This window comes from Haliotis cracherodii, unplaced genomic scaffold, assembly GCF_022045235.1.
Source record: "Haliotis cracherodii isolate W230 unplaced genomic scaffold, xgHalCrac1.p SCAF_15, whole genome shotgun sequence".
NCBI lineage: Eukaryota > Metazoa > Mollusca > Gastropoda > Lepetellida > Haliotidae > Haliotis > Haliotis cracherodii.
The window spans coordinates 26064026-26090584 of record NW_027266270.1 but is presented as its reverse complement, the minus strand read 5'-3'; the positions used below and the strand labels follow the sequence as shown (position 1 = coordinate 26090584).

At 42.2% G+C, this 26559-nt stretch overlaps 1 protein-coding gene across 1 annotated transcript in view; it reads right to left on the bottom strand.

Moving 5' to 3' along the window:
* The window catches only part of LOC139461996 (leucine-rich repeat-containing G-protein coupled receptor 5-like), a 146130-nt gene that overhangs the window by 11111 nt on the left and 108460 nt on the right, over positions 1-26559 (bottom strand). The window contains exons 3-15 of the mRNA XM_071243489.1: positions 22451-22522; positions 20698-20769; positions 18725-18796; positions 13949-14092; positions 10643-10714; positions 9166-9237; positions 7937-8005; positions 7499-7642; positions 4847-4987; positions 3872-3937; positions 3036-3179; positions 2267-2338; positions 1123-1300 (exon numbers count right to left, since the gene is read on the bottom strand). Of these exons, the coding sequence (XP_071099590.1) occupies positions 1123-1300; positions 2267-2338; positions 3036-3179; positions 3872-3937; positions 4847-4987; positions 7499-7642; positions 7937-8005; positions 9166-9237; positions 10643-10714; positions 13949-14092; positions 18725-18796; positions 20698-20769; positions 22451-22522 (1318 nt within the window). The remainder of the gene's footprint in view (positions 1-1122; positions 1301-2266; positions 2339-3035; positions 3180-3871; positions 3938-4846; positions 4988-7498; positions 7643-7936; positions 8006-9165; positions 9238-10642; positions 10715-13948; positions 14093-18724; positions 18797-20697; positions 20770-22450; positions 22523-26559) is intronic.

Genomic DNA, 26559 nt, shown 5'->3' with positions numbered 1-26559 from the left:
AACTCCAGCATCGGTATTATTAAAAACACTCCAGCACCGGTATTGTTAAAAACCCACCAGCACCGGTATTATTTAAAACCCACTAGCACCGGTATTGTTAAAAAAAAAAACAGCACCGGTATTGTTAAAAACCCACCAGCATCGGTATTATTAAAAACACACCAGCACTGGTATTGTTAAAAACCCACCAGCACTGGTGTTATTAAAAAAACACCAGCACCGGTATTGTTAAAAACCCACCAGCACCGGTTTAATTAAAAACCCACCAGCACCGGTTTAATTAAAAACCCACCAGCACCGGTATTATTAAAAACAGCACCGGTATTATTAAAAACCCATCAGCATAGGTATCATTAAAAACCCACCACCACCGGTTTTATTAAAAACCCACCAGCATCGGCATTATTAAAAACCCACCAGCATCGGTATTATTAAAAACCCACCAGCATGGGTATTATCAAAAACCCACCAGCACCGTTTAATTAAAAACCCACCAGCACCGGTTTAATTAAAAACCCACCTGCACCGATATTATTAAAAACCCACCTGCATGGCCCATGTAATGTTTAGCTACGTAATTTACAATTGTGTATCCACTAGTTTCATGTTTCGAGACGATTAGAAAGGTATATCCCATATACCGATCGCACTAATTACATTGGTTTGGTGTCTGAAGCCACGGATCATGATGGAGATGTGGGATTCGAACCCCGACCAGCCGAGTTTGTGTAATTCATTAATCTCATTAAAATCAGATCTTAGCTCTCGCTATCGCTAAACCAAGATCTGAGGACATCCCATTACGGGTCATGCCATAACGACCTTTCATCCGACCAATCAAAGCGTCGCTTACCAGATCATGAAAGTGAAAGTCTAATCTTGCAGCCTCGAAAACGTTAACACGGGGTATTCCGAACGACAGATTCCGTCAACATTATCGTCTATCTCTCGCTTTCGTGGGATAAACATTTGAACTTGTATGTCATTTCAGTGATCGGTCAAAGTTCGCGAAAGGTCGTTCTGTAGTGACACGTAATTGGATGTCCTCAGATCTTTGTTTAGCGGCAGCGAGAACTTAGGTCTGATTTTAATGAGATTGATATATATAAATATATGCCTCACCTCAGTTTCAAGAAAGTCACAGCAGTGATAGGCGTATGACAAGATGAGAAGCTCGATCTTGGGGAATGTCTCCTTGGGCGGGAACTCTCTCAGTTCTGTGTTGTGGTAGGTCTTCAGCTTCGTCAGGTTTCTCAGTCCCTCCGTCGGCAACACGGGGATGTGATTCTCCCCCACGTTTCTGAAACAAGCAGAGGGTACAGTATCTCTTTCTCTTCTTCTCTTTCCCGACCCCTCTCTCCTTCTCCTTCCCGGCCCTTCTCTCCCTCTCCTTCCCGACCCTTCTCTCCTTCTACCAGAGGTGGTCATAACTTTTGACCTCTTGTACGAGGGACGTTCAATAAGTTTTGCAACTTTAATATAAGACCAAGTCGCAGATTATCTTTTGCACTTTTATTTTTCAAAATAATCCCCATTCACCTCAATACACCTATTCCATTTGTCACTGGGGCTAAGTCTGGGCTGTAGGGTGGGTGATTTAACTGTTAACCCAGACTTTTCCACCAGTGACTATTTCCTGTTCCGGCAAATGAAATCTGCCCTACATGGAAGACGCTCCCAGGATGACGAGGACATATAGGCTGCCACAGAGGCGTGGTTAGAGGGCCAATCTGCGGATTTCTATAAGAGTGGTATTAAAAGCTTGAAGGACAAATGGAATAAGTGTATTAAGTTGAATGGAGATCATATTGAAATATATAAGTGCAAAAGATATTCTGCGACTTGGTCTTATATTGAAGTTGCAAAACTCATTGAACGCCCCTCGTATGTTTCTTTGACTATATCCCGCGCCCCTTACCAATACGTAACCACGCCTCTAATGTCGTGATCAAGGTAGGCGCTTCATAACTCGCTGAAGACACCACAGTGAAGACATGCCGCTGAAGTTGTAAAGCGAGGTAATAAAAACATATTTCAAAACTTGCTTTTTCAAGTTTGGTACGGTAGGTACTTACGTAATTCTTTTGACATTATGAGCATCGATCCACGCAATTGGGATAAGATGGCATGCATCAACCAAATCGGCGAGCCTGACCACCCGATCCCGTTAGTCGCCTCTTACGATAAGCATAGTCGCCTTTACGGCAATCATGGGTTACTGAAGACCTATTCTACCCCGGATGTTCACGGGTTGGTAGGTACTTACAGGTCCTCCAGAGAGTTGAGGGGAACAAATGCCTCCATGTGGATCTCTGTGATTCTGTTGAACGCCAGGTCTCTGGAACACAGAGCACAGAACAGTCATCAGTTTCCTCATTCAACAAAGTCATCACCGCCCGACTAAAGAAATTGACCCTGACGCAATAATTTCGTTTCGATTCCAACTTTCTGAATGCAAAGTTAAGAGTTAAGTCATTAACATACCGTATTCGACGTAATAAACGCCCAGGGCGCACTTAGGCGCACAAAATTAGGAATAGGGAGCTCTTTTTAGAATATTATTTTGGTGAAAAAAAAACAGAGTTGAAGGATCGTAGTTCATTCTGACAGCCTGAAATGTTTACATACGACAGATATATTTTTCCAGAAATTCATTGCCCATAATTAAGGGTGTATATAAGTCACGAGTGTGTATTATACAAGAATAAATAAGTCTTGTGTACATTGATCAATCGGAAAGGGGACTAATTGGGATTGTTCACTAGCAAATATATTAGCAAATATCGTCGAATACGGTAATATACACTGCCAATGCAAGAGAATAACCAGTCTAGATTATCGGCTGACAGATTCCATTTGGTGTAAAGGGCAAAAAAAATTTGAATTTTATATGAATGAACCACTAACACATAATTCAAATTACAGATTACATTGTATCGCCACATCATTTATTTTTAAATGATGAGAAACCTGAACAATGATTTTTGGCTAACCATGATAAAACCATGTTAAAAAGATGATAAAAGACGACTTACAGGTACAGCAAGCGATGAAGGCCAGTGAACGCATCGGCTGGTATGTATGTGACATAGTTGTGAACCAACACAAGGTCCGTCAGCTGACGGAGGCCGCGGAAGGGTTTGCCCTGCAGACTGGTGATCTCGTTGTTGCCAAGGTTACTGAGACAACAATATTGCAGAAAATAAATCTTTAGGTATTGTTACAAATTTACATCAACATACAGCTGTTTACTGAAGCGAATGCTGGGATATCGTATTAGTCAAGTAAACGGTCATGGTTTAACCAATTCCAAAGACCCAGTGAAATGACTAGGTATATTATTTGGTTTTTTTCTGTGTTGTTTAACGTCGCACTCGGCAATATTGAAGCTGTATGGCCGCGGTCTGTAAACAATCGAGTCAGGACCAGACAATCCAGTCTCAGATATGAGCATCGATTCACGCAATTGGGATACGACAACATGCACCAACCAAGTCAGGGAGCCTGACCACCCGATTCCGTCAGTCGCCTTACGGCAAGCATTGGTTGCTGGACACCTGTTCTCGACCCGGATCTTCACGGGTCATTTCGGTTATATAACAGATGATATTAACCGCGGAGGAAAACTAAACATGAAGCAGAGATCTTCTGGCATTTCGTTGTGTAATAGTCTCTGGTTGCAGATATTTGCGACTTCGATGACACCAAGAGTTAGGGTACGGAGTCTGCAAACCGAGTCATTGTCGTGTGTACCTGGTCATCACCCACGGATCTGGCAGCAATTGGACAGAACTGTGCACACGAACACCGACTCGGCTCCCGTCTCCACAACTTACCCACCTACACATCAATGATGCCACACTATACTCACAGGCTGAGGAGATGAGAGCAGTTGGAAAGATTCGGAATCTCGGAAACTCGATTTGAGTGTACATCCCTGAAACATGAAACATTTGACGCGTTATTATAAAGATTAAACACAGATTAAGCAAATAAATTAGGGCTATGGAATGCATGTCCGGGGCAAATATGTAATTCATTTTTGGACACCTCGAGCACATTTATCAATCATTTAAATGTTGATTGGCCTATTTTGTGAAAACACTGCCGTGGTGAAAGAAGCGTACGTCATCTGTTCTTTTAACGAAACTCCACTATGCCACACGTTCAGTTTACTGAAAAAACATGTGCAATGTGTGTCCTCCCATGAATGTGACCATGTGTTCTTTTGTTTGTTGTTAAACGTCGCGCTCATCAATAGTCCAGCTATATGATGGCGGTCTGTAAATAATCACATCTGGACCAGACAATCCAGTTATTGACGTCATGACAATCGATCTACGACTTTTGGATACGATGTCATGCATGAACCAAGTCAGCGAGCCTGACCACTCCATCTTATTATAGTCCTAGACACTTGAAATATAATTCTGATGATGTTTATCGTTGAGAAAATAGACATTTCTTGAAAAGTGCACTCTGCAGTTTTTGTCATTACTGTAAGTGATATTCCCTATCGGCGAAATGACTTTTTTTCATTTTATAAGTATTAGCACACACGCTTCTTCGTTAATTAATCAACGCGATAGTTCGTGATTCCATTTCAAACGGCGTGGACTATAGTCGCCTCTTACGACAAGCATCGGTTGCTGAAGACCCGTCTGTTCGCATGCCATATAGTCTTCAATCAGACTTTCGTTCCCGGTGTCAAGATGGCGTCAAGAATGGTTTCATTCTGGTGGTATGATACTGTATACGTGGTGCCAGAATGGGGTTACCGTGGTGTACAGCTGGTGTCAGAATGGTGCTATGGTATCATGTGAACACCTGGAGTTACATTACTTACAGACTCTTCAGTATTCTCAGTCTGGGACAGAGGTTGTTTGGGATGACCTTGATACTTGCTCGGTCAAACCGAAGGAACTCCAGATTTGGGGTGTTCTTCAGTTCGGGAAATTCCGTCATGTCACGTGCCTCAGACAATGTACTGCAACACAGGAGAGTACATAAACGTACATCGAATACAACGAGACCTCATTAATTCGGATGCTGCCACTTTGGGCGACTCACCAAGAAAAAGGATTGTACGGAAGAACGGGACTTTGTTGAATTAATCAATTCTCTTCACTAGAGGACCGAATAGTTCCATAGTGACACGGACGAAAGGGGGTCTGCCACATAGAACTGAACCCATCCATGTAAAATGCAATGTGCTATTACATTTTAATTTTGTTTGTTTGTTGTTTAATGCCGCACTCAGCAATATTACAGCTACATGAATCGGTAACTTATCGAGTCTGGACCTAACAATCCAGTGTTAGACATCATGAGCATCGATCTACGCAATTGGGATACGATGACATGCATCAACCAAGTCAGCGAGCCTGACCACCCGATCCCGTTAGTCGCCTCTGTCGACAAGCATAGTCGCTTCTTACGGCAAGCATGGGTTGCTGAAGACCTATTCTAACCCAGATCTTCACGGATCTGCAAATTAATGCTATAACGGATTGTAAATAAAATCTCATAATATAGGCTATAGCTGTATCTCATATACCTCGAGTGATACTGCTACAATGAATTTATCTTGCCGACATGTTTTAATCTGCCATTGTAAAAGTTTTTTAAGAAATTGAAATTTGACAGAAAATAGCTGTTTGATTGAGCTGAGGTTAACTTAGGCTGTGTCACGTGACGTTCATTGTCTCGAAAACAACGTGCAGCCTTTTGTTTCGTAGCTTGGTGGAAGAGAATTATTGTGCCACTCAGAAACCAAATCAGAATTAATAGTTCACAAGAAGGCATATGTCTGGCATAGTCTATTTGGCGTGTGATAGCATCGGTTAGAATCCCAGGTTATCACACGTGGGTCAGCACGGGTTAGAGTCCCAGGTTAGCACACGCGGGCTAGCACTGGTTATAGTCCCAGGTTAGCATACACGGAATAGCACTGGTTAGAGTCCGAGGTTAGCATACGCGGGCTAGCACTGGTTAGAGTCCCAGGTTAGTAGAAGCGGGCTAGCACTGGTAAGAATCCCAGGTTAGCATACGCGGGTCAGCACTGGTTAGAATCCAAGGATTTGAAACCGGACCCATGCTCGTGGGAACTAGTATCTACGACCTGCCTCACACTCAGCATCCCCCAGACTTTGATATTACCCGTTGGGACATCAGTGAAATGATGCTGACATTGGCGTTTAACCCACTCACTCACGCAATTGGTCGGCGGATGGCGAAGACAAAACAACCAACAAAATGAAAACTAACAAGCGCTCGTAAAATCCTTAATGGTGAGTCATTCAAAACACAAATGTGGACTATTAAAGATAGTCATCAAACGCTCATTCCAGACGATGCTTAATCCTTAAACGAAGGTTCCATTGTGATATTTGTATTAGTAATTGGTAGTTTACACCGGTGTATTTTGCAGAATGCAACTATAAAGTATTTAGGCCACGTGTTCCAGACTTTGGGTAAATCTCGATGAGTTCTTTAACTACAGGGGCGGTGGGGTAGCCTAGTGGTTAAAGTGCTCGCTCGTCACGCCGAAGACCCGGGTTCGATTCCCCACAAGGCGTGAAGCCCATTCTGATGTCCCCCGCCGTGATATTGCTGGAATGTTGCTAATAGCGGTATAAAACTATACTCATTCACTCCTTTAACTACAACCTGCGCGTATCCTCTGATGAGATGATCACTCTCTTCCAGGTCAGCGTTTCCTTGTTTTGCCCTGTATATAAAATGCCCCTCCAGTTACCACAAAACTATGGAATCCATGTAGGGACATTGTCGCTGATACGAAAAAAGCAAAAAGTGTCACAATTATTTATAGAGCGACAATGCGACAACGCGATATTTTGACCATTTGTCGCATGTCGCGCTTTGAATAAGATGTTTTACTTTACCGGCGACAACGCGCAAAGAAACATTTTTCAAGGTCAAACTATGTCGCGTTGTCGCATTGTCGAAAATATCAAGGCCTTTTAAAGACATTGTAGATTGGGCGACAATGCGATATAGTTTGATTCTAGGTTTCCATACAAGGCAATACAACTGAAATGAGAGAGAGAGAGAGAGAGAGAGAGAGAGAGAGAGAGAGAGAGAGAGAGAGAGAGAGAGAGAGAGAGAGAGAGAGAGTTCAGGACTTAGCCGTGGCGGGTAAACACACTAACCTGTCTAACCAGTTTATTTAACCCATCTTCCATCCCATTCCCTATCTTCCACCCCGATCCAGGTGATCCCTGACCCCTGACCCCACATACCCGTACCTCCCCCATAACTAAAAATCTCTGGCTGGTGTGAGTGACCATTGCCTAACTCTATTTTTAGCAATATTCCAGTAATATCACAGCGAATAACACCAGATAAATGCTTTACACATTGTTCCCATGTCGAGAATCGAACCCGTTTCTTTCGCGTGTCGCGCGAACGATTTAAACACTAAGTTACCCCACCGCCCCAGCTCAGACCCGACACTGGGCATTTAACAGGTGCTCACATCTTCCCGAGTCTGGGGAGATGACTGAAGGCGTGAGTGCCGACGTCCGTGATGGGGTTCCCCTTCAGCTGCAGCATCTTCATCTCCTGGTTGTCGCTGAAGCTGTTGTCGGGTAGATATTCCACCCGGTTGTCGTCGATGTTGCTAGTAACAATAACAACACATCACCATGTACAATGTCGTCACATTTCAGGGTTAACGCTTCAATAAGTAGATTTCACTGAAGTTCAGGATTACAATATCGAAACAAAACATTTATACCGGCAAGGGGAATGCAATAGGAGCGCATATATACATATATCATGTGTATGACGGAACACTTATATCTGGTTATCTTCAGGTTCAGGTTGAATATGAAGACATTTTCTGGGCTCTTTTGTATTGTATTGAGAAACAAAGTTACGTGAGGTTAAGGTTTTACTGTGTGCCGCTACTCACAGTTCTTCCAGGGCAGTGAGAGACTTGAAGGCCACAGGGATGTGCTTGATTCTGTTCCGCTGGAAGTCCCTGAAAAGAGAGAGGGAAGACATGAGAGAGAGAGAGAGGCAGAAAGAGAGACACAGAGAGAGAAAGAGAGCGAGAGACAGACAGAAAGAGAGACAGTGAGAGCGAGCGAGAGAGACACAGAAAGAGAGCGAGAGAGACACTGAGAAAGAGAGAGAGAGCGAGAGAGACACATAGAGAGAGAGAGCAGTATATTCCTTGCTATATATCTTCTAAACTATCTTTTTTAACTAAATTGTAAAGCGTTAATGTATTACTGATCTGGAAACTTGGTTATCCGAGGTGAAACATGGTCCAGATTAACGAGGTTTAACTCTGTATTGTGTTCAACCGTACAACATTGGCGAAGCGTAATGAAAGCCTAAACATCATGGAGCGTTGTCATTGTGTTGCAAGTATGTCATTAACCCACATACAGATTATGCGAAATGAAACCTATGCGTAACAATGCCTACGCGTCAAATTTTCAGTTATCTCCAAAAACACGTTTTATTATATTTATTCTACAAAGGTTATCACGCGAGTGTGTTTGGGGATGGTAAATATCCTGTATAAGAATAAACATTGTATTTAGCGAGCCTTGGCGAGCTAAATACATAGTGTTTATTCCTAATACAGGATATTTACAATCCCCAAACATACAAGCGTGATAACCTCTTTGTCATATAATGTCATGCTTTAATTCTGTGCTTTAAAATCGCCATCCCTCTCTCACAAACATTACCGAAACATTGCGAGTTTTCCTGGAATGCGCGCATGAATATTTATGACGTCACAGGGTAAGTGATGTGTCAGTCGGACAGTGACGGTAGCCAATATAGTTCCAACTGAAATCTGTTTCTTATACAGTGGCGAAGCAACATATACGCAAAACAACAGTTGTTTTCAATTGCCTTTCGGGCAATCCATCGGTCTGTCCGCTAGAGTAACTGCCCTTTGTCAAAGGGAAGCTACTCTAACCCTAGTCTATGAGACGTCACGGACGAGGACGACGCCATGTTTGTTTATAAACAGTGAAAGTAGTTCTACTTGACCTTTGATATTTGCATCTCTATCCGCATATGACCCCAACGGATATCGTTTTTATCCGTTGGCTTATCCTGCCGAGAAACCTGCCCATTATATGATAAAATTATTTATCAGAATATGTGAACAACACTTACAAGATCCTCAGTTTGGAGAGTCCCACAAACGCGTCATCACTGACGTCCTCGATCATGTTGTCAGCCAGCAGTCTGTAAATGAAGGAAGCAAAAGTTTCAGACACCGATGTGCGCATGTCAGGAAATAAATTGCGTACAACTGATTCTTTCACACACCCCACCCCTCGTTTACTTGGTAATTGTAGATGTAGCCGTTACATGCCTAACGGTAACACAGTAGTTACTTGTAACGTCCAAGTTGTCTGTTCCATCCGTGCCTTCCAGTATGCGTGAATGAGCATAATTTTATGCCGCTTTTAAGCAATATTCCAGCAAAATAACGACGCTTCTTTTATGTTATCAAGGGGGAAATCAAACCTGGCTTTCGGCCAATCACAAAGATCTGAGGACATCCCATTACGGGCCACGTCAGAACGACCTTTGATCCGACCAATCAGAACATCGCTTACCAGATTATGAAAGTGACAGTCGGAATGTGATTTCTAATCATGCAAACTCGAAAACTTTAATTCCGAACGATAGTTACGGGTTTAACGACTGAATCAATACAATCTAGACCATCTCATAAGCCATTCCAGAATGTTCTTTTGTTCAGGTTTCAAATTTGTAATCGAGAATTTGTCAAAATATGTTTCGAAGCGTAGTCGCCATTTTGAAATTAGTGCCGTAAAGCACGAGAAAGCTGCCTTCTGATTGGTCATTCCATTGGTCGGTCAAAGTTCGCGCAAGGTCGGTCTGACGTGACCCGTAATGGGAAGTCCTCAGATCTTTGTTTAGCGGCAGCGAGAACTGCGGTCTGATTTCCATGAGATTGGACTTTCGGCGTGAAGAGCGAGAGCCACAACCACTAGTCCACTTTAATGAGTTTATCTGTTATTGAACCCTATTTGGGCACTGGTTAGATACGGTCCCAAGCACGTATGTGGCGACTTAACTTGGTAGGATGACCAGACTCGTCGACCCGGTTGATTGCATGGGATCGTACTCCGAAGACATGGGAGATAACTACAAGGTTATACAGAATTATTACCCACGTGGTGAAGAAGAAACTAAATCCGTACGTCACACATGTGTCGTACAAGGTTGACCCTGGTTTATTCGTTTTAAGAATTGCTTGTACGGCTTGTACTAGTCCGGACTGATGCCGATTTATAGTGCTAGTCCAAATGAGATACCATGCCGCAGTTTTACATGAATACCCTAATCAAACATAGTATACTGACTCCGAGCCGACCAGTCCTTGTTTTAGCCCTTAATGCCGAGCGCCAGGCAGGGTAACATCAAGTCCCATCTTTTAACGTCTTTTTGTATGACGCGGCCGGGGATCAAGCTCCGGACCTTCCGCTCTCCGCACGGACGCTCAACCACTAGACCACGGAGGCGGTCCGGTGAAAAGAGTGACGCACAGTGAGAAGCGCACGCAAGCACGCACACACAATAAGACAGAGAGACCAAAACAACGTTTGAAGGAACTTACAGGATACTTAGCTTGGTGTTGTTGGCGAATGCATGGGAAGGGAGCTTCTTTATTTCATTCTCATTGAGATTTCTGAAACGAAACGAAATATCCATCAACATTGATTTTCTAAAGTTATTATATTCAAGGAAACAGTTCCAGGACATTCACAAGCAATCCATGATGTCTAATGAGGGCTGGTGTCTTCCATTCATTTGAGAAAGGAATATCTATCATTCTGCCATGAATTTGGAAATACTCGATTCTGATTCTTCAATCAGAGGTATCCACTCACAATAAACACTCTCTGATTGAAACAACCGATTTGAAGCCTGCATCACCGTAGAAATTAATATTTATTGAATATTAGTTCTTCTTTTAATTTTTTTTTTGTACAATTATATGTTGCAATGTCCTTTGTGCAGTAAATACGATAGAATCCGCAAAGAGGAAGTATTTCAACTTTTGCGGACAACAGAGCTTTCTAGTCATATTATTTGGCGTCACAATGAGCGATTTGACGATACAATAGTGACGTGACGTGCGGTGTAGAACGAAACCTTGCGAGGCTTGCTGAGTTTTTTTAGGGGTACCCACCTCATGCTCAGCCTACGAAGTTGCTATGCTACCTGCTTTCAATGAATGACATATGTTTGCAGCGCTTCACGCATTATATTTAATGACACCAAAGAATTCGCGTTTTCCTTCGCCATGGTGGAATAAAGATAAACGCCCTTTTTTCTATGTAGAGCTCAGGTTACCTTTAGATTTATACGGGCTCCAAAACAATATTTAAAACTTCACGCTGCGCGTCCGGTCCCACATTCAAAGCTGAATCTACTGGTAACCTTAGCTCTACAATGGCAACACCGCATGTTTATCCCCTAATTTTCTCAGACTTGTTGCTGCTTTTATGAGTTGGTGACCAGACACCTTGGATCAATCGCGTAAGTTGGTGGACTGCTCGAAAAGATTAACTGTTCGCGGTTTCGGGACCGGCATTATATAAACCTCACGGCGACGTGATCGGCACTTGAGCTGCATCAGCCTTTCTTTAGGAGATAGGAGAAGTGAATGTCGATAGTCTACGTTCAAGTATAGGAGACAGGAATGTCACTGGTCCATGTTCAGGTATAGGAGAAATGAATGTCGATAGTCTACGTTCAAGTATAGTAGACAGGAATGTCACTGGTCCATGTTCAGGTATAGGAGAAATGAATGTCGATAGTCTACGTTCAGGTATAGGAGACAGGAATGTCACTGGTCCATGTTCAAGTATAGGAGAAATGAATGTCGATAGTCTACGTTCAAGTACAGGAGACAGGAATGTCACTGGTCCATGTTCAAGTATAGGAGAAATGAGTGTCGATAGTCTACGTTCAAGTACAGGAGACAGGAATGTCTCTGGTCCATGTTCAAGTATAGGAGAAATGAATGTCGATAGTCTACGTTCAAGTATAGTAGACAGGAATGTCACTGGTCCATGTTCAAGTATAGGAGAAATGAATGTCGATAGTCTACGTTCAAGTACAGGAGACAGGAATGTCTCTGGTCCATGTTCAAGTATAGGAGAAATGAATGTCGATAGTCTACGTTCAAGTACAGAAGACAGGAATGTCTCTGGTCCATGTTCAAGTATAGGAGAAATGAATGTCGATAGTCTACGTTCAAGTACAGGAGACAGGAATGTCTCTGGTCCATGTTCAAGTATAGGAGAAATGAATGTCGATAGTCTACGTTCAAGTATAGGAGACAGGAATGTCACTGGTCCATGTTCAAGTATAGGAGAAATGAATGTCGATAGTCTACGTTCAAGTACAGGAGACAGGAATGTCTCTGGTCCATGTTCAAGTATAGGAGAATGAATGTCGATAGTCTACGTTCAAGTACAGGAGACAGGAATGACATATTTGTCTTAGACGTATGACGCATACGATACTCTTAGACATACGGTACTGATAGTTATATGGTACTGATAGTCATATGGTACTGATAGCCATACGATACTGATAGACATACGGTACTGATAGCCATACGGTTATGATAGCCATACGATACTGATAGCAATACGGTACTGATAGCCATACGATACTGATAGCCATACGGTTATGATAGCCATACGGTACTGATAGCAATACGGTACTGATAGCCATACGATACTGATAGCCATACGGTACTGATAGCCATACGATACTCATAGCCATACGGTACTGATAGACATACGATACTGATAGCTATAGGGTTATGATAGCCATACGGTACTGATAGCCGTATGGTACTGATAGACATACGATACTGATAGACAAACGATACTGATAGCCATATGGCACTGATAGACATACGATACTGATAGCCATGCGGTACTGATCGACATACGATACTGATAGCCATAGGGTTATGATAGCCATACAGTACTGATAGACATACGATACTGATAGCCATAGGTACTAATAGACATACGATACTGATAGCCATACGGTACTGATAGCCATACGGTACTGATAGCCATGCGGTACTGATTGACATACGATACTGATAGCCATAGGGTTATGATAGCCATACGATAATGATAGACATACGATACTGATAGCCATAGGGTACTGATAGACATACGGTACTGATAGACATACGATACTGATAGCCATACGGTACTGATAGACATACGATACTGATAGCCATACAGTACTGATAGCCATACGGTACTGATAGACATACGATACTGATAGCCATGCGATACTGATAGCCATACGGTACTGATAGCCATACGGTACTTAGAGCCATATGATACTGATAGCCGATAACCATACGATACTGATAGCCATATGATACTGATAGCCGATAACCATACGATACTGATAGCCAGATGATACTGATAGCCGATAGCCATACGGTACTAATAGCCATATGATACTGATAGCCGATAACCATACGATACTGATAGCCAGATGATACTGATAGCCGATAGCCATACGGTACTAATAGCCATATGATACTGATAGCCGATAACCATACGATACTGATAGACATACGATACTGATAGCCATATGATACTGATAGCCATATGCTACTGATAGACATACGATACTGATAGCCATACGGTACTGATAGCCATACGATACTGATAGCCAAGGGGCCTACGGCACTGCACCGCCAAGTTCAAAGTCATAGAGATGTAAGGATCCACTGATCGTGGGTTCGAATCCAGGATTCACACCAGTTATGATCCTTGGTCTGCTAGCACTATCATCGTGCACAGAAGACTGACCGTGTCCTGAAATGGTGGTAGAAGCGGCGCTACACCCTATCTAACTCTGCTTGTGTACTTACATGGCTGCGAGGGACGGAAGATGACTGAGGGCTGCTACTGGTATGCTCTTCAGGTTGTTGGTATCAAGCCACAGTTTTTCCAAACTGCGCATGTTCCGAAAGGAATCGGGGGGCACAACCTCGATTTGGTTCGTCTCTAGCTTCCTGTAAGTGAAATACATCGATTAGTTGATTAAATCAGTATGCTTTGTCCAATGATTTATTATTAACCAGGTATTTCAACTGTAGGACTAATGCTTAAATTTTCATATATTCAAATATTCACAGCGACAAGCCTGGAGCAGACATTCTAGTGGTTGACGTTGTTAACAATGAATCATGGAGCCTTAATGTGGTAGGTATTGGATCAGAATTGGTCTCATTTGCTGGTAACACATCACATACTATCTGTATTTATCCTACTGTATTTATGTAAAGTAGCTATCAGACACGCACTTTTGCTTACATTATCTTCGGCAGTTTCCGATTGTGCTCGGAAAAGTGTGTAAACATTCCTGATTAAGAAGTTATTTTATATGTCACATTAATGTAACCATATCCTTTTAAGATTTGTTTATTTCCAACAAGTTCACAAATACGTATCTGGCCTTAGTTAATTACTGTGGGATATCCCAAAATGCTCTGCTTATCACTTCATCTCGCGCTCAGGCCAATTCCATTGTTTTAGCCAGCCAGCCGAGCACGTTGTTTCAACACAGAGCACATTGTTTTGGACCAGCTCTAATTAGCTATCTTATCAATGAGTAAGTACACCCCTTTAGCTGATATATTGTTGTTTGATGCTATAGAAGTACATTTGTCTGTGATGGTTTTAGTGGCAAAGTTTAATTTTGTAGAAACTGTGTTAAGTATCGAATTACCATCTGGTAGCAGCCACTGTACTATAGTCAGTTTAGGAATGCCGTGGAGAGGCTGTTTCATTGCTAACAAGTATTTTCATCAGCGTAGTAGTAGTAGAATTGTAACCTAGTCAACATTTATTTTCCCAATGGTTGTGTGAGCACAAAGAAGTGCATAATATTTAAATTGTGTTATGAGATTAACAAATTAACTACGGGTTTTAGTTGTAGTGACTACTGTTATAGTTATCTATCCCATAAGCAGTTATCTCCCGTTGGTCATGCTGTACTGCATGAGACGCGAATTTCCCTTGTACTGTAATTATACACTTCTACTCCATTGTTTTTCTTTTGTTCCGTTTTGTTTACGTTTCAGTGCCACGTGCAAGCGAAGGACTTAAATAAGGCTCGAATCTCAGAGTGGTTTATAGAATTAGGCATTGATAAGTTGTTAATTACTAAGACTGTAATTGAATGGAATTTTCAGTTTTGCATATTGTATTGTAGTTACGTCCTACTAGGCCTGGAAGCCCATTACAGATGTAACAGAGGTAGTTGGGGGTAAGTCTATAAACCTCAACGGGTACATTGTCATTTGTTGTCTATACTTTCTTTATGTTAGTTACTTTGTAATTAGTTAGATTATTTAGTATATAAACTGTTATAAAGGTGTTCAGACCCACTGGATCTGTTATTTTACTGGAAGTTACTGTGAGTGCTATTGGTACATTTGACATGTATGTAAAAGATACTTTCTACCATGCAAATGTTTATATTCTACTTTTATGCATTGTGTTCATTGAAAATAACTACACTGTGTGTATTACGATGATGAAAAATAAATATATGATAACTGATACTTTCAGCCATATATGATTATTATATACATGTGTAATATGCAGATACGATACAGCATTATCATCTATGAAAGGCCATACATGATGTTACCAAGTACAAGTATATTAAGAGTTTGTATATTATTGTTTAGGTCTACCATCTTCAGTATTAATAAAATACATGGACCCAGAGAACGACTTTGTCCAGCTTTTACATCTATCTCTTCTCAATCACCTGGAGTAAACTGCTGGGCAAAAGAAAGTATGCACTTGAAAATTGGATATGACCCCAAAAGGCTATCAAAACGCTAAAAGGCTGAAAACAGTTGCCGTGACACTGCAAACTTAAGGTCCCTATTAATGCTATGTTACCCAATCAAACATCGCAAAATCGTTTCTTGCGTGGATACCTTCTTTTCCCGGCGCTATTTTTTGTTGCAAGAATATTGATGACTGTGGTGTCATTGACTCACTCACTCACTCTTTCTATGAATACCTTTACTTTCATTAAAAAAATTCATAACTCAGAGTGGAGTTAAACCAATCTCACCTACCCACGACATACAGACATGCCTTTGCGAATATGTCCGTAAACCCAGGAAACCCCAACTTCATGTCTAAATGGCTTTGGTATGATTTCTTTTAAACCTGTGTGGCTTTAATAGTTGTCCCACTACCCAATTGTCTGTCTTATATACACATAGTTATATCAGTGCAAAAGCATGATGTCCGGCGTCGTAACTGTCTGTACGACATACTGAGACCGTCCATGACTATTTCTTTCTTAAAGTATAACACATACAGTAACGAAGCCACACGAAGTAACGAAGTCAAAGATAAATGACGATACACAACACTCGATGGTATTTATGTGTATTCATTTGGTTTCTCAGTTAGACTTAAGACTTGAAGCTGGAAGCTGGCAGATATTAAAAAAACCAAGAGAACACGTCTCTAGTCCCATGATTGTTGACGTCAACAAAGAATAGAGTTAAACACATTATTTACATTTTTGACAGAATTACTAAATTGTATTGAATAAGTCAAGTGAAATGGAAAAAAGGAACAATGCCCAAACTTAGAACGTATTGACATATGGATCGGCTTTTGCTTCGCGGATTCAAAATGTGCTTATTATGGACTATATTCTCGACTGGTTTGACTTGTGTTCGGCGTCAGTCTCGCTGCGCGGAGCGACATCTATCAGAGGATCGAAGAATGAGAAGCCGTATATCGGTACAAAGGCTATACAATAATTTAAAGAGCTGCAGCCAAACTCACATGTTTTTTGTTTAAAATAAAGTGTCACTAGACACAATCATTTACCATTTAAATTGTATTTTCTGTTCCGTTAGGCATTACTTTGGACGCAGAAATAAAGATTAACTTGTGTAAACTAAGACAGAAATAGAAATGTACCCCTATATTCTACCAATCTACCGGTGATTCGGTTAACAAAATACCCAAAAATAAAACTTCAAAGAATTTTGATGCAATGATCGGATAAATTGTATCTGAAACTATTATTTTATCAGAAATAATATTTTCCAACATCGAGTTATATTAGTCACAGCTTGTAATACATATATTTAAATCAACAATTACAATAATTGAAGCTCTTTGGAACAACGGATTGCTATTGCCGGATATGATTGCTCATGGAACAATTGGATCCGTCGCCTTTGAGGCCTCCCGCGTTCTTGCTGCAGCAAATGAATGAATCAAATGTATCGTAATCATAAAAGTTACGTGTGTAATATCAGGCAGTTACTTTGTTCGAGGAATGTGTCCGTCAATTTCCACATTTGAGGTTACCTACCTACCAATAATATTTTAAAATATAACATATAGCGTTTCGGGATATACGGAACCCGTGTTCTCAACTCAACTGATCACGTAAGTTTGTTTCAGGTGTCAATTGTTTCAGGTGTCAATTGTTTCAGGTGTTTCATGTGAAACATGAGTGGCAAGAAGGGAGTAACTGTTGTTTTATATGCAATTTGTCTGAGAAATATGGGTCGTGCTGATTTGAGCACATGAACTGAATTTCATTGTTGCAAAAATTATACGTACACGTATTTGCTGTATACTAAACCACATACTTGTACATACACTTTTACACACTCAGACGCATTAACAAGGTGAAAGGATGCGTAAGCATCATCCGTTCAAATGTGAGGATTCAAGAGGATTCATGAGGATTCCTCCTCGCTGTCAACGATGTCCTCCCTCGTTGGTCGGAAGCCCAGTTTGTTCGGTCGGTGACGCTAATTCTGGCGCTAATTGGCATCTGGTGATTACGCGGGAAAATTCAAACGGTGCCGGCTAGACGACTGAGGAATGGAATGTTGTTTCCCTTTAATTAAGATGTCGTAGAAAACAGCCGTGATAGGCTTCAGGGAGTCAGTGAGTTTGGTTTGAGAGTGTTATTGTTATATCAGGGCGTGTCAGCATGTGGGGGAAGCCTACAGTGATGCAGGTCTCAGACGTTTTCAACTTTGGTGAAATACCACAAGCACGAGTATGGTGCTGACAAACCTGAAACAAACGGGTTGATCGGGTAGCCTAGTGGTTAAAGCGTTCTATCGTCATGCCTATGACCCGGGTTCGATTCCCGACATGGGTACTATGAGCGGAGCCCATTTTTGGTGTCCCATGCTGTGATATTGCTGGAATATTGCTGAAAGCGGCGTTAAACCATACTCACTCACTGAGACTATATATATATTGCGCACTATGTTTCAACAATGTCAGGTTTCAATTGTAAATTGTTCATTTCCATAATGCAATATTATGTTTAATTGTATATAGGGAGAAGGTGGTAATAAGTGTTGCACTTGTTCCCTTGTCCCTTTGGACAATAAAATATGTTTAATAATAAAAACAAATGGGGCGAATCTGGTTCTCGAACTCACGATTAGTGGTTCCTGGTACGCCTAAGAGACGCGACTCCGCACAGCTAATTGCGACGCCGTAGGCATCTGTCAGCTTGCCGCCACCCCGTCCTCTACACACACACCACACACACACCACACACACACACACACACCACACACACACACACCACACACACACATAGGCGTTAAAAAGATAGTACTCACAGTTCCATGAGACGATCCAGGCTCTGAATCGCTCTGCGCGGCACAACCTTGAACTTGTTACCCTGGAGCCATCTTCAACAAAACCATGACATAAAAAAAATGATAACATGTGACATGTGATAACCAATGAGATTACACGTGACAACCAGTGATTACACATGACAACCAATGAGATTAGGTTTAACAATAATATTACTGGAAAACGGTTAAAAACATTACATGTAACATGTCATAAATATCATTACCTGTGACACGCGGTAACCAACGGGATTACACGGAAATGTTATAACTAACCGATTGCATGTGACATTTTACGTGTGACATGTGACCTACAATGTATGTGTGATTGTTTATTTGTTTGATGTTTAAATAGTGGAGTCTGGTGCAGAAATACAGTGATTGACATGAGCAGCGATCTACGTAATTGGGATTTCATGACATGCATCAAACCAAGTCTGCGAACCTGACCACCCGATCCCGTGAGTCGCCTCTTATGACAAGCACAGTCGCCTCTTACGACAAGCATAGTCGCCTCTTACGACAAGCATGGGTGGCTGAAGATCATTTCTTAGCCAAATCTTCACGGGTGACTACAATGAGATTATATGCGACATAGGACAATCTATACTAATATTGGCAGCTCCCTATAAAACCACCATTAACAGAATTATTTTATTATATTTCATTCAATTTTATTATTTTATACCATATGTAAAAGCACAACATATCATAGACTTCATCACGCCTGAAACTGTTACTTATTCACTACAGTCGACTGTTGGTACAGTTAGGTTTACTTTAAAAGTCCCCTCGCTTATAACGCGGTGGACAGTTCAGTGCTATAAACTCACACCTTTTACTGTAGATGTTAAGAAGTCTTCCCTTTGTTCATTACTACAGTTTAACTCGCTTTTATCTCCACATTGTAATGATTTCCCAAGGGAATAATTATTTCTTATAATTGCATTTCACCTAATCAATTCCAAAAAAATCAATAAAAATACAAAAAATATCAGTTTGAATGTGTAGAAATTCGTAAATAGCAAAGAAGTACTTCCTTTTCTGAGAGACAGTTGTCTAATTTAGGAATCGATATTTTCCACGAATTATTCTGCCAAAGACGTCAAGCCACCTCCCTGCACAGCATAGGTATTCTTTATATTCAGACATGCGAAACAGTGTCCTGATTTAAAAAAGCCACAGTGCTCATGTTGACTTTTATATATTGCCAATGCATAGTTCCAACATACCAAAACAATTTCAAGAGAAACTGTCTTCAGGAATGTCGCAATGAACTGATTTTCCTAAATGGGTTCATACTAAAGTTCAGATTTAAACATTTTGAACAAACTGGGGTATCAATATCCTTCGTTATGAGATGCCGTTGACAACGACACCGGACGTCGGACCACGAAATACGCATCAGCCAAGCTGATATTACATTGATAGTCTGATTATAACTTATCTGAGTGATACAGTATACATGACTCATCAGAAGATGACAAATCCGGATAAACACACCACTATCAACAGAGACAAAGTCATGTCTTGTTACCATGGAAACAGGGAAACATTAATTAGTTAGTTCCTAAATAGCAAGAAGCACCATTCCAGACCCTGATTGGATACACATTTCAGCTAAGTATAATTTGTTTCCATGGGAATTCCATGGATTCCTGAGTAGCTACCACTTCACCTTAGCCCCTGGTTGATACATGTACCAAGTTTGGATGAAAAATCTTTTACGGACTTCAAGTTTTGCTCCAGAAAAGAAATACGGACGGACAGACGGATAGACAGGCCAGATGATGACTATATCCCCCACACACACACACACACACACACCCCACCCCACCCAACACACACCCACACACACACCCCACCCCCACACCCCACCACCCCACCACCCCACACCCATTATATGCCGGGAGATAAGAGTGTTATCAACGTTGTAACTGAAGCAGGCGACTCACAGCGTCTGGAGGTAACGCACGTTACGGAAGAGGCGTCGGGGGAGTTTCTTGAGGTGATTACTTGCAAGGCGCCTAGAAAAAAACATAGAACATGTCATCTTCCTGAAAACGGAACATCGTTATTGCATATACTCTGTATAAGTCAAAACGTATGTTTCTTTATTAAAACATATGTTGTTGTTTTTCATAATTCCTTGATTCACCAATACTGAAGCAGATATTTAATATAGTATCCCGATCAACGAGACTACACGTCCGTTTAACTGTACAAGCGAGTGAGTATGTTTTACACCACTCTTAGCAGTATTCCACCAATATCATGGCGGGGGACACCAGAAATGTGCTTCACACAATTTACCCATGTTGAGAATCGAACCCGGGTCTTCGGCGCGACGAGCTAACGCTTTAACCACTAGGCTACCCCATCGCCACTTTCAACAGAAGAAATATTACTAGTACCGCCAAAGCTGTATGTTTCTCATTCCAGCTATGCTTATAGGCATAGGTAAAAAAAACGTATAAATGTAAGATGGAAATGAGGCTAGTATTACCTTCTCCGACAATATTCGTCACAAAATTTCAAAATTTATTGAAACTTATTTGGTTATTTACTAAATAATATCTTTCAGTGAGTCAAATGATTTCATTAGTGTACTTCGTCCTTCAGTGCCATTGCTAACGGACACATGAGACACTGGAGATCGATCGGATAAATGAGTGGACATTGTGTTGTGACCGGCAATATCACAGCAGTAAAGGGTTCGAGCTTGCAACAGCTGCTCGCCTTGAACAGTTATCTGACTTTCAGCACGAGTCTCTCCTTCGTTCACCGGGAGGAAAGCCTGCATCTTTACCACTCTGCATGGGTAAGGTGCTGGCAGTCCAAGGATCATAATCAGGGGAAATATTGGATCCGGACCCTCGATACCTGGCAGCTGAGTGGGGACACCGTCCCACATAACTGTTACGTCACATTGGCCAATGTGAAACTTCAGAACATAAGGTGAGTGAGTTCTGTTTAACGCCGCTCTCAACAGCATTTCAGTATGACTGCGGTGTGGCAGCTTGGTGTGGGAGGCAAGTCTGATGTGATGCAGGTCGCAGACGTTTACCACTTCAGTGAAGCCAACGAGCACGGGTATGGTGTGACACACCTAGACAAACATAATCAGGGCGAATCGCGGAGTCACACCCACGATCATCAACCGTCCCCCACCCCATCTAAGTTAAGGTGAGGTGAAATGGGCTTCAACGTCGCGTTCAAGTTTATTGCACTTATTCAGAGACGTGCGTGTGTTCAGTTGGTTTTTGTTGCTGTTGGGTTTTTTGGGGGGTTTTTTTTGTTGTGTTTTTGTGTGTGTGTGTGTGTGTGTGTGTGTGCGTGCGTGCGTGCGTGCGTGCGCGTGTGTGTATGTGTGCGTGCGTGTGTACGTGTGTGATTGTACAAGTCAGGAGAGACAGACAGACAGACAGACAGACAGAGACACCTAAGAGAGTCAACGTTTGAACGTATTACAGACGCTTGGTGACGTGTCTTTATAAAAAAAGAAATTGCTTTCAGATTTGGATTCACCGAACACCGAGTATGTGAGTGTGTCATCCCAATACGCACTCCGCTCGCTTCACCAACGCCATGTTTCCGGTGCTGCCTGGATTTCCCGGCTTATTAACACGCCCATCGTGAACAGTCATTATGTTCCCGACAAAGTAATGTTTGATCGCGTTGAGGTTTATACACCATTATTTAACTCACAGCTCTTTCAAGGATTCCAGCTTCCGGAAGATGGTCTCTGGAAGATGGCTGATGTTGTTCATCCCAAGGTCTCTGAAATGATAATCAGAACTTGTTGGAGACATTCATTTTTTCATTAAGTGCTGTACCTTTTTTACTGAATACATGACGAAAAAGGTCACCTTAGCCAATGTCCCCTTGCACATAGGGTGGGGTGGGGTGGGATATAGGGGGTGGGGGGGGGGGGATAGGTTGCCCACTCGCTTTAGGCGACAATTCCTTGTGAAAAGTTGCATCCCTTAGGCGTGGCAGAGCTGTGGTTTCTGGGTTTGCCAGCACCATACCCGTCGAGGGAATGGGAAGAGCGGTATGCATCACTTCTGGCTGAAGAATTAGCAGTAAGTGAGTGAGTGAGTATGGTTTTACGCCGCTTTTAGCAATATTCCAGCAATATCACACATTGTACCCATGTCGGGAATCGAACCCGGGTCTTCGGCGTAGCAGTAAATAAAATGTAGTGAGCAGTTTACTGTTAATCTTTCACCCACCATATATAATTCTTCAATTCGGACGAGTCTACTTCATCGGAGGTTACTGGAAGCTAAACAGTATCATATTATATTTTTTTCAGATATATCTATTTCCTTGATTTCTCTGTAAGATCAAGTACTCAGCACCGATAGTGATATGAAAGGTTCAACACGTAGCGTGCCACATGAGAAATGTTTCCCCCTTTTCATTCCGTTTTAATAGCCCCTCGCGTTTCCGTTATTATACGTCGCAATGTCGACGTCTGTGTAATTATTATACACCTCTAACTATATAGTTCATATATATTCATATTATATTATATATATATTCATAATTTGAGAGTGAGTGAGTATGGTTTTACGCCGCTTTTAGCAATATTCCAGAAACATCACGACGGGGGACACCGGAAATGGGCTTCACACATTGTACCAATGTCGGGAAACGAACTCGGGTCTTCGTCGTGAGGTGCGAACGCTTTAACCACTAGCCTCTCATATTTTTAGAGAGAGACATACATATATTGACATACAGAAACCGAAATTGAAAGTGACGTGTTTTGTAACTACTCCATGACAATATTTATTTGACTACCCATTTAATTGTTCCTCTGACTTCTTCTCACCATGTGACATGACTCAGTCTGGACAAAACAGACAGTCTGCTCGCTCCAGCATGTCATCAGATATCGGTCCCCCAAAACATGAATCAAAATGAGGACTGGTCAATGCCACATGGAAATATTCCCCAAAGATACATGAAGGTTCGGCATATATGAAACTAGAGTGGTGTTTAACTTGTTTCCAGGGGCATATATTCAGAAGCTTGTTGATATATTTTTTGATAAATGGACAGAATTTATTCACGCCCTCCCACCTATGTGTTATGAACATGAAACCAGTGAGTACAAGTTACTTGCACCCGTCATGATTGAACACTTTTTGTGTGGATTCTGGGGCAGATGTGGTCCGCAGTACCCATGCTCGTCTTGCCCCATGCTCGTCTTGCCCCATGCTTGTCTTTGCCCATGCTCGTCTTGCCCCATGTACATCTTGCTCCATGCTCGTCTTGCCCATGTTCGTCTTAGCCCATGCTCGTCTTGCCCCATGCTTGTCTTACTCCATGCTCGTCTTGCCCCATGTTCGTCTTGCAACATGTTCGTCTTGCTCCATGCTCGTCTTGCCCCATGCTCGTCTGGCCCCATGCTCGTCGTGCCCCATGTTCGTCTTGCCCCAAGTTCGTCTTAACCCATGCTCGTCTTGCCCCATGCTCGTCTTGCCCCATGTTCGTCTTGCCCCATGTTCGTCTTTCCCCATGCTCATCTTACCCCCATGCTCATCTTGCCCCATGCTCATCTTATCCCAAGCTCGTCTTGCCCCATGCTCGTCTTGCACCATGCCCGTCTTGCCCCAGCCTCCAGGTACGTTGATCATGACGATCAAACGAACAGAAAAATGAAATTTCTAAAACCTCACTTATTACCGGCATTTATCGTTCCAATGTGGGGAGTCGAACCATTTCTTCGGCGTCAAGACCGAGCACTTTAACCATATGCATTGAGTTAGCCCAGACCTTGAATTCGTCGTAACCGGCACAATCTCACTCTATGAACCCCTGATGCTAGCGCGACCTCTGACTAAATAGTATGTTTGATTGAGATTGTGGAAAATCTTTCTTCAGAAACATCTAATCAGTTCTAGCAGCTTCTTCCTGCTGTTGACAACGTCAATAATGCAGGTTACAATTGTCCAAGTCGTGTCAGATGAACCGATCCTACAGGGACTACGTCTCGCGGCGGCATCAGTAGCACGTTATTACCCCCATCGTGCCGACATCATCTACTGCATTTGACGTCTCCACGTTTCTGATGAGGCCTGGCAGATCTCATGTGATGTAGACAGAGCATTGTTGCTTGGGAACCTGTACACACACACGCTGCCGGCGGAAGGAATAGACCAAAATATCTGGAGGGGATTATCTTGTTTGTATCGAATCCTCCGAGATGGGCGAACGCTCTGAGCCGAGCTTGAAGTCCCCATAAAGGAATTAAATAATGTGGTCGTGAGACGGAAATATTTTGAAGGACATGCTATGTTTATCTGAAGTCTGAGAGGGTGTAGGGTTTGTGAGGATCTCTCACGGTTGTTGTAGTTATACATCGGCGATGTTGTCACTCCGTTATGGGTGTTGAAGGAACGTCGGAGATGTTGTCGCCACGTTGGGTATCGTACCATGGTCACGATTGCCGTAACGCCGTCACGGGTGTTGTAGCGATGTGAAGGTTCTTGTAGCTACGTTGGGGATGTCGTAGCTCCGCCATGGGCGTTGTAGTGACGTGAGCTACGTCGGGGATGCTGTTACGCCGTAAAGGGTGTTGAAGCGATGTCAAGTAGGTTGTCGCGACGTAAGGGGTGTCGTAGCGCCGTCACGGGTGTTGTAGCGATGTGAAGGGTCTTGTCTATTATGTTGTCGTGACGTTTGCGATGTCGTAGAGCCGTCACGGGTGTTGTAACGACGTGGAGGGTTTTGTAGCTACGTCGGGGATGTTGTAGTGCCGTCATGATGTTGTTGGAATATTGCTGAAAAAGGCTTAAAACCTCACTCACTCACTCAGATCTCAAGGAGGGATATCCGTATTGCAAATAATTAAAACACATGTACAATGTTTCAATTCCTAAAATATAATTTTCACCAAATTGACTTTTCTTGCTTCAATTTTAACTTCTTAAGGCATCGGATTGATTCAACCCAACAATAACAAAATGTTGATGAGGTCGAAACTCTTTTAGCTAAAGCCGGCTATGACCACAAAAAGTGTCATGTAAACAGCCCAAATGACATTACATTGGCTGTAAGCGTGTTTGGAGGAAGCCATCGAGCGACACCCAAAGGCTCAAAGGCCTAAAATAACACGTGACATAAATAAAGATCCCTTTCGGCACATACACCATTGTTATACCTATTACGACTTTGCACTTTGGATGTTTAGGACTTAGGATGCGTAGAAGATTTAAACAAGCAGGTGTTAGTTCAGCAGCGACTGAAACGAGCCTCAAAAGGCTACCTTAAACAATACCTCAAATAGAGGACCATTGAAAATACGGAACATTGTCAGTAAGCCCGCTGGAAAGCAGCCAACTGTGTTCAACTCTCTCTGAACGATCGTCTTAGAGCAGGTAAAAGTGCAAGCGACCACAACTCAGTTAAACACAGAACTCGGGCACTTCTTCGCCACTCAACAGACACTCTGGTCGTCATAGTCGCGACGGAAGCCAAGAAAGTATTATAACCAATTTCAAAATATCAATAACTCTTTCTCGTGTTGATACTAAAGTGATAGTCCGTCAATCATGTTGACTAGCGACTCGTTCTATCGCGAGACGTTTATAAAGGGCTGCTTTCTTGTTTGGCAGAAAACAATTACATTTGTTTGCCTTTGTAATGCCTCTGTAAATGATGTTGTCAGTCTCTATACTCGTCGAATAAATCACTTGAACTTATCTGTTCCCCGCGGAGAAGAAAGCACCCTGCGCTCGGCGATCAGTAGCCCTTTTCATCTGTTTATAGGGCAAGGAAGTTTTTGTTGTTGCAATAAAGTGACA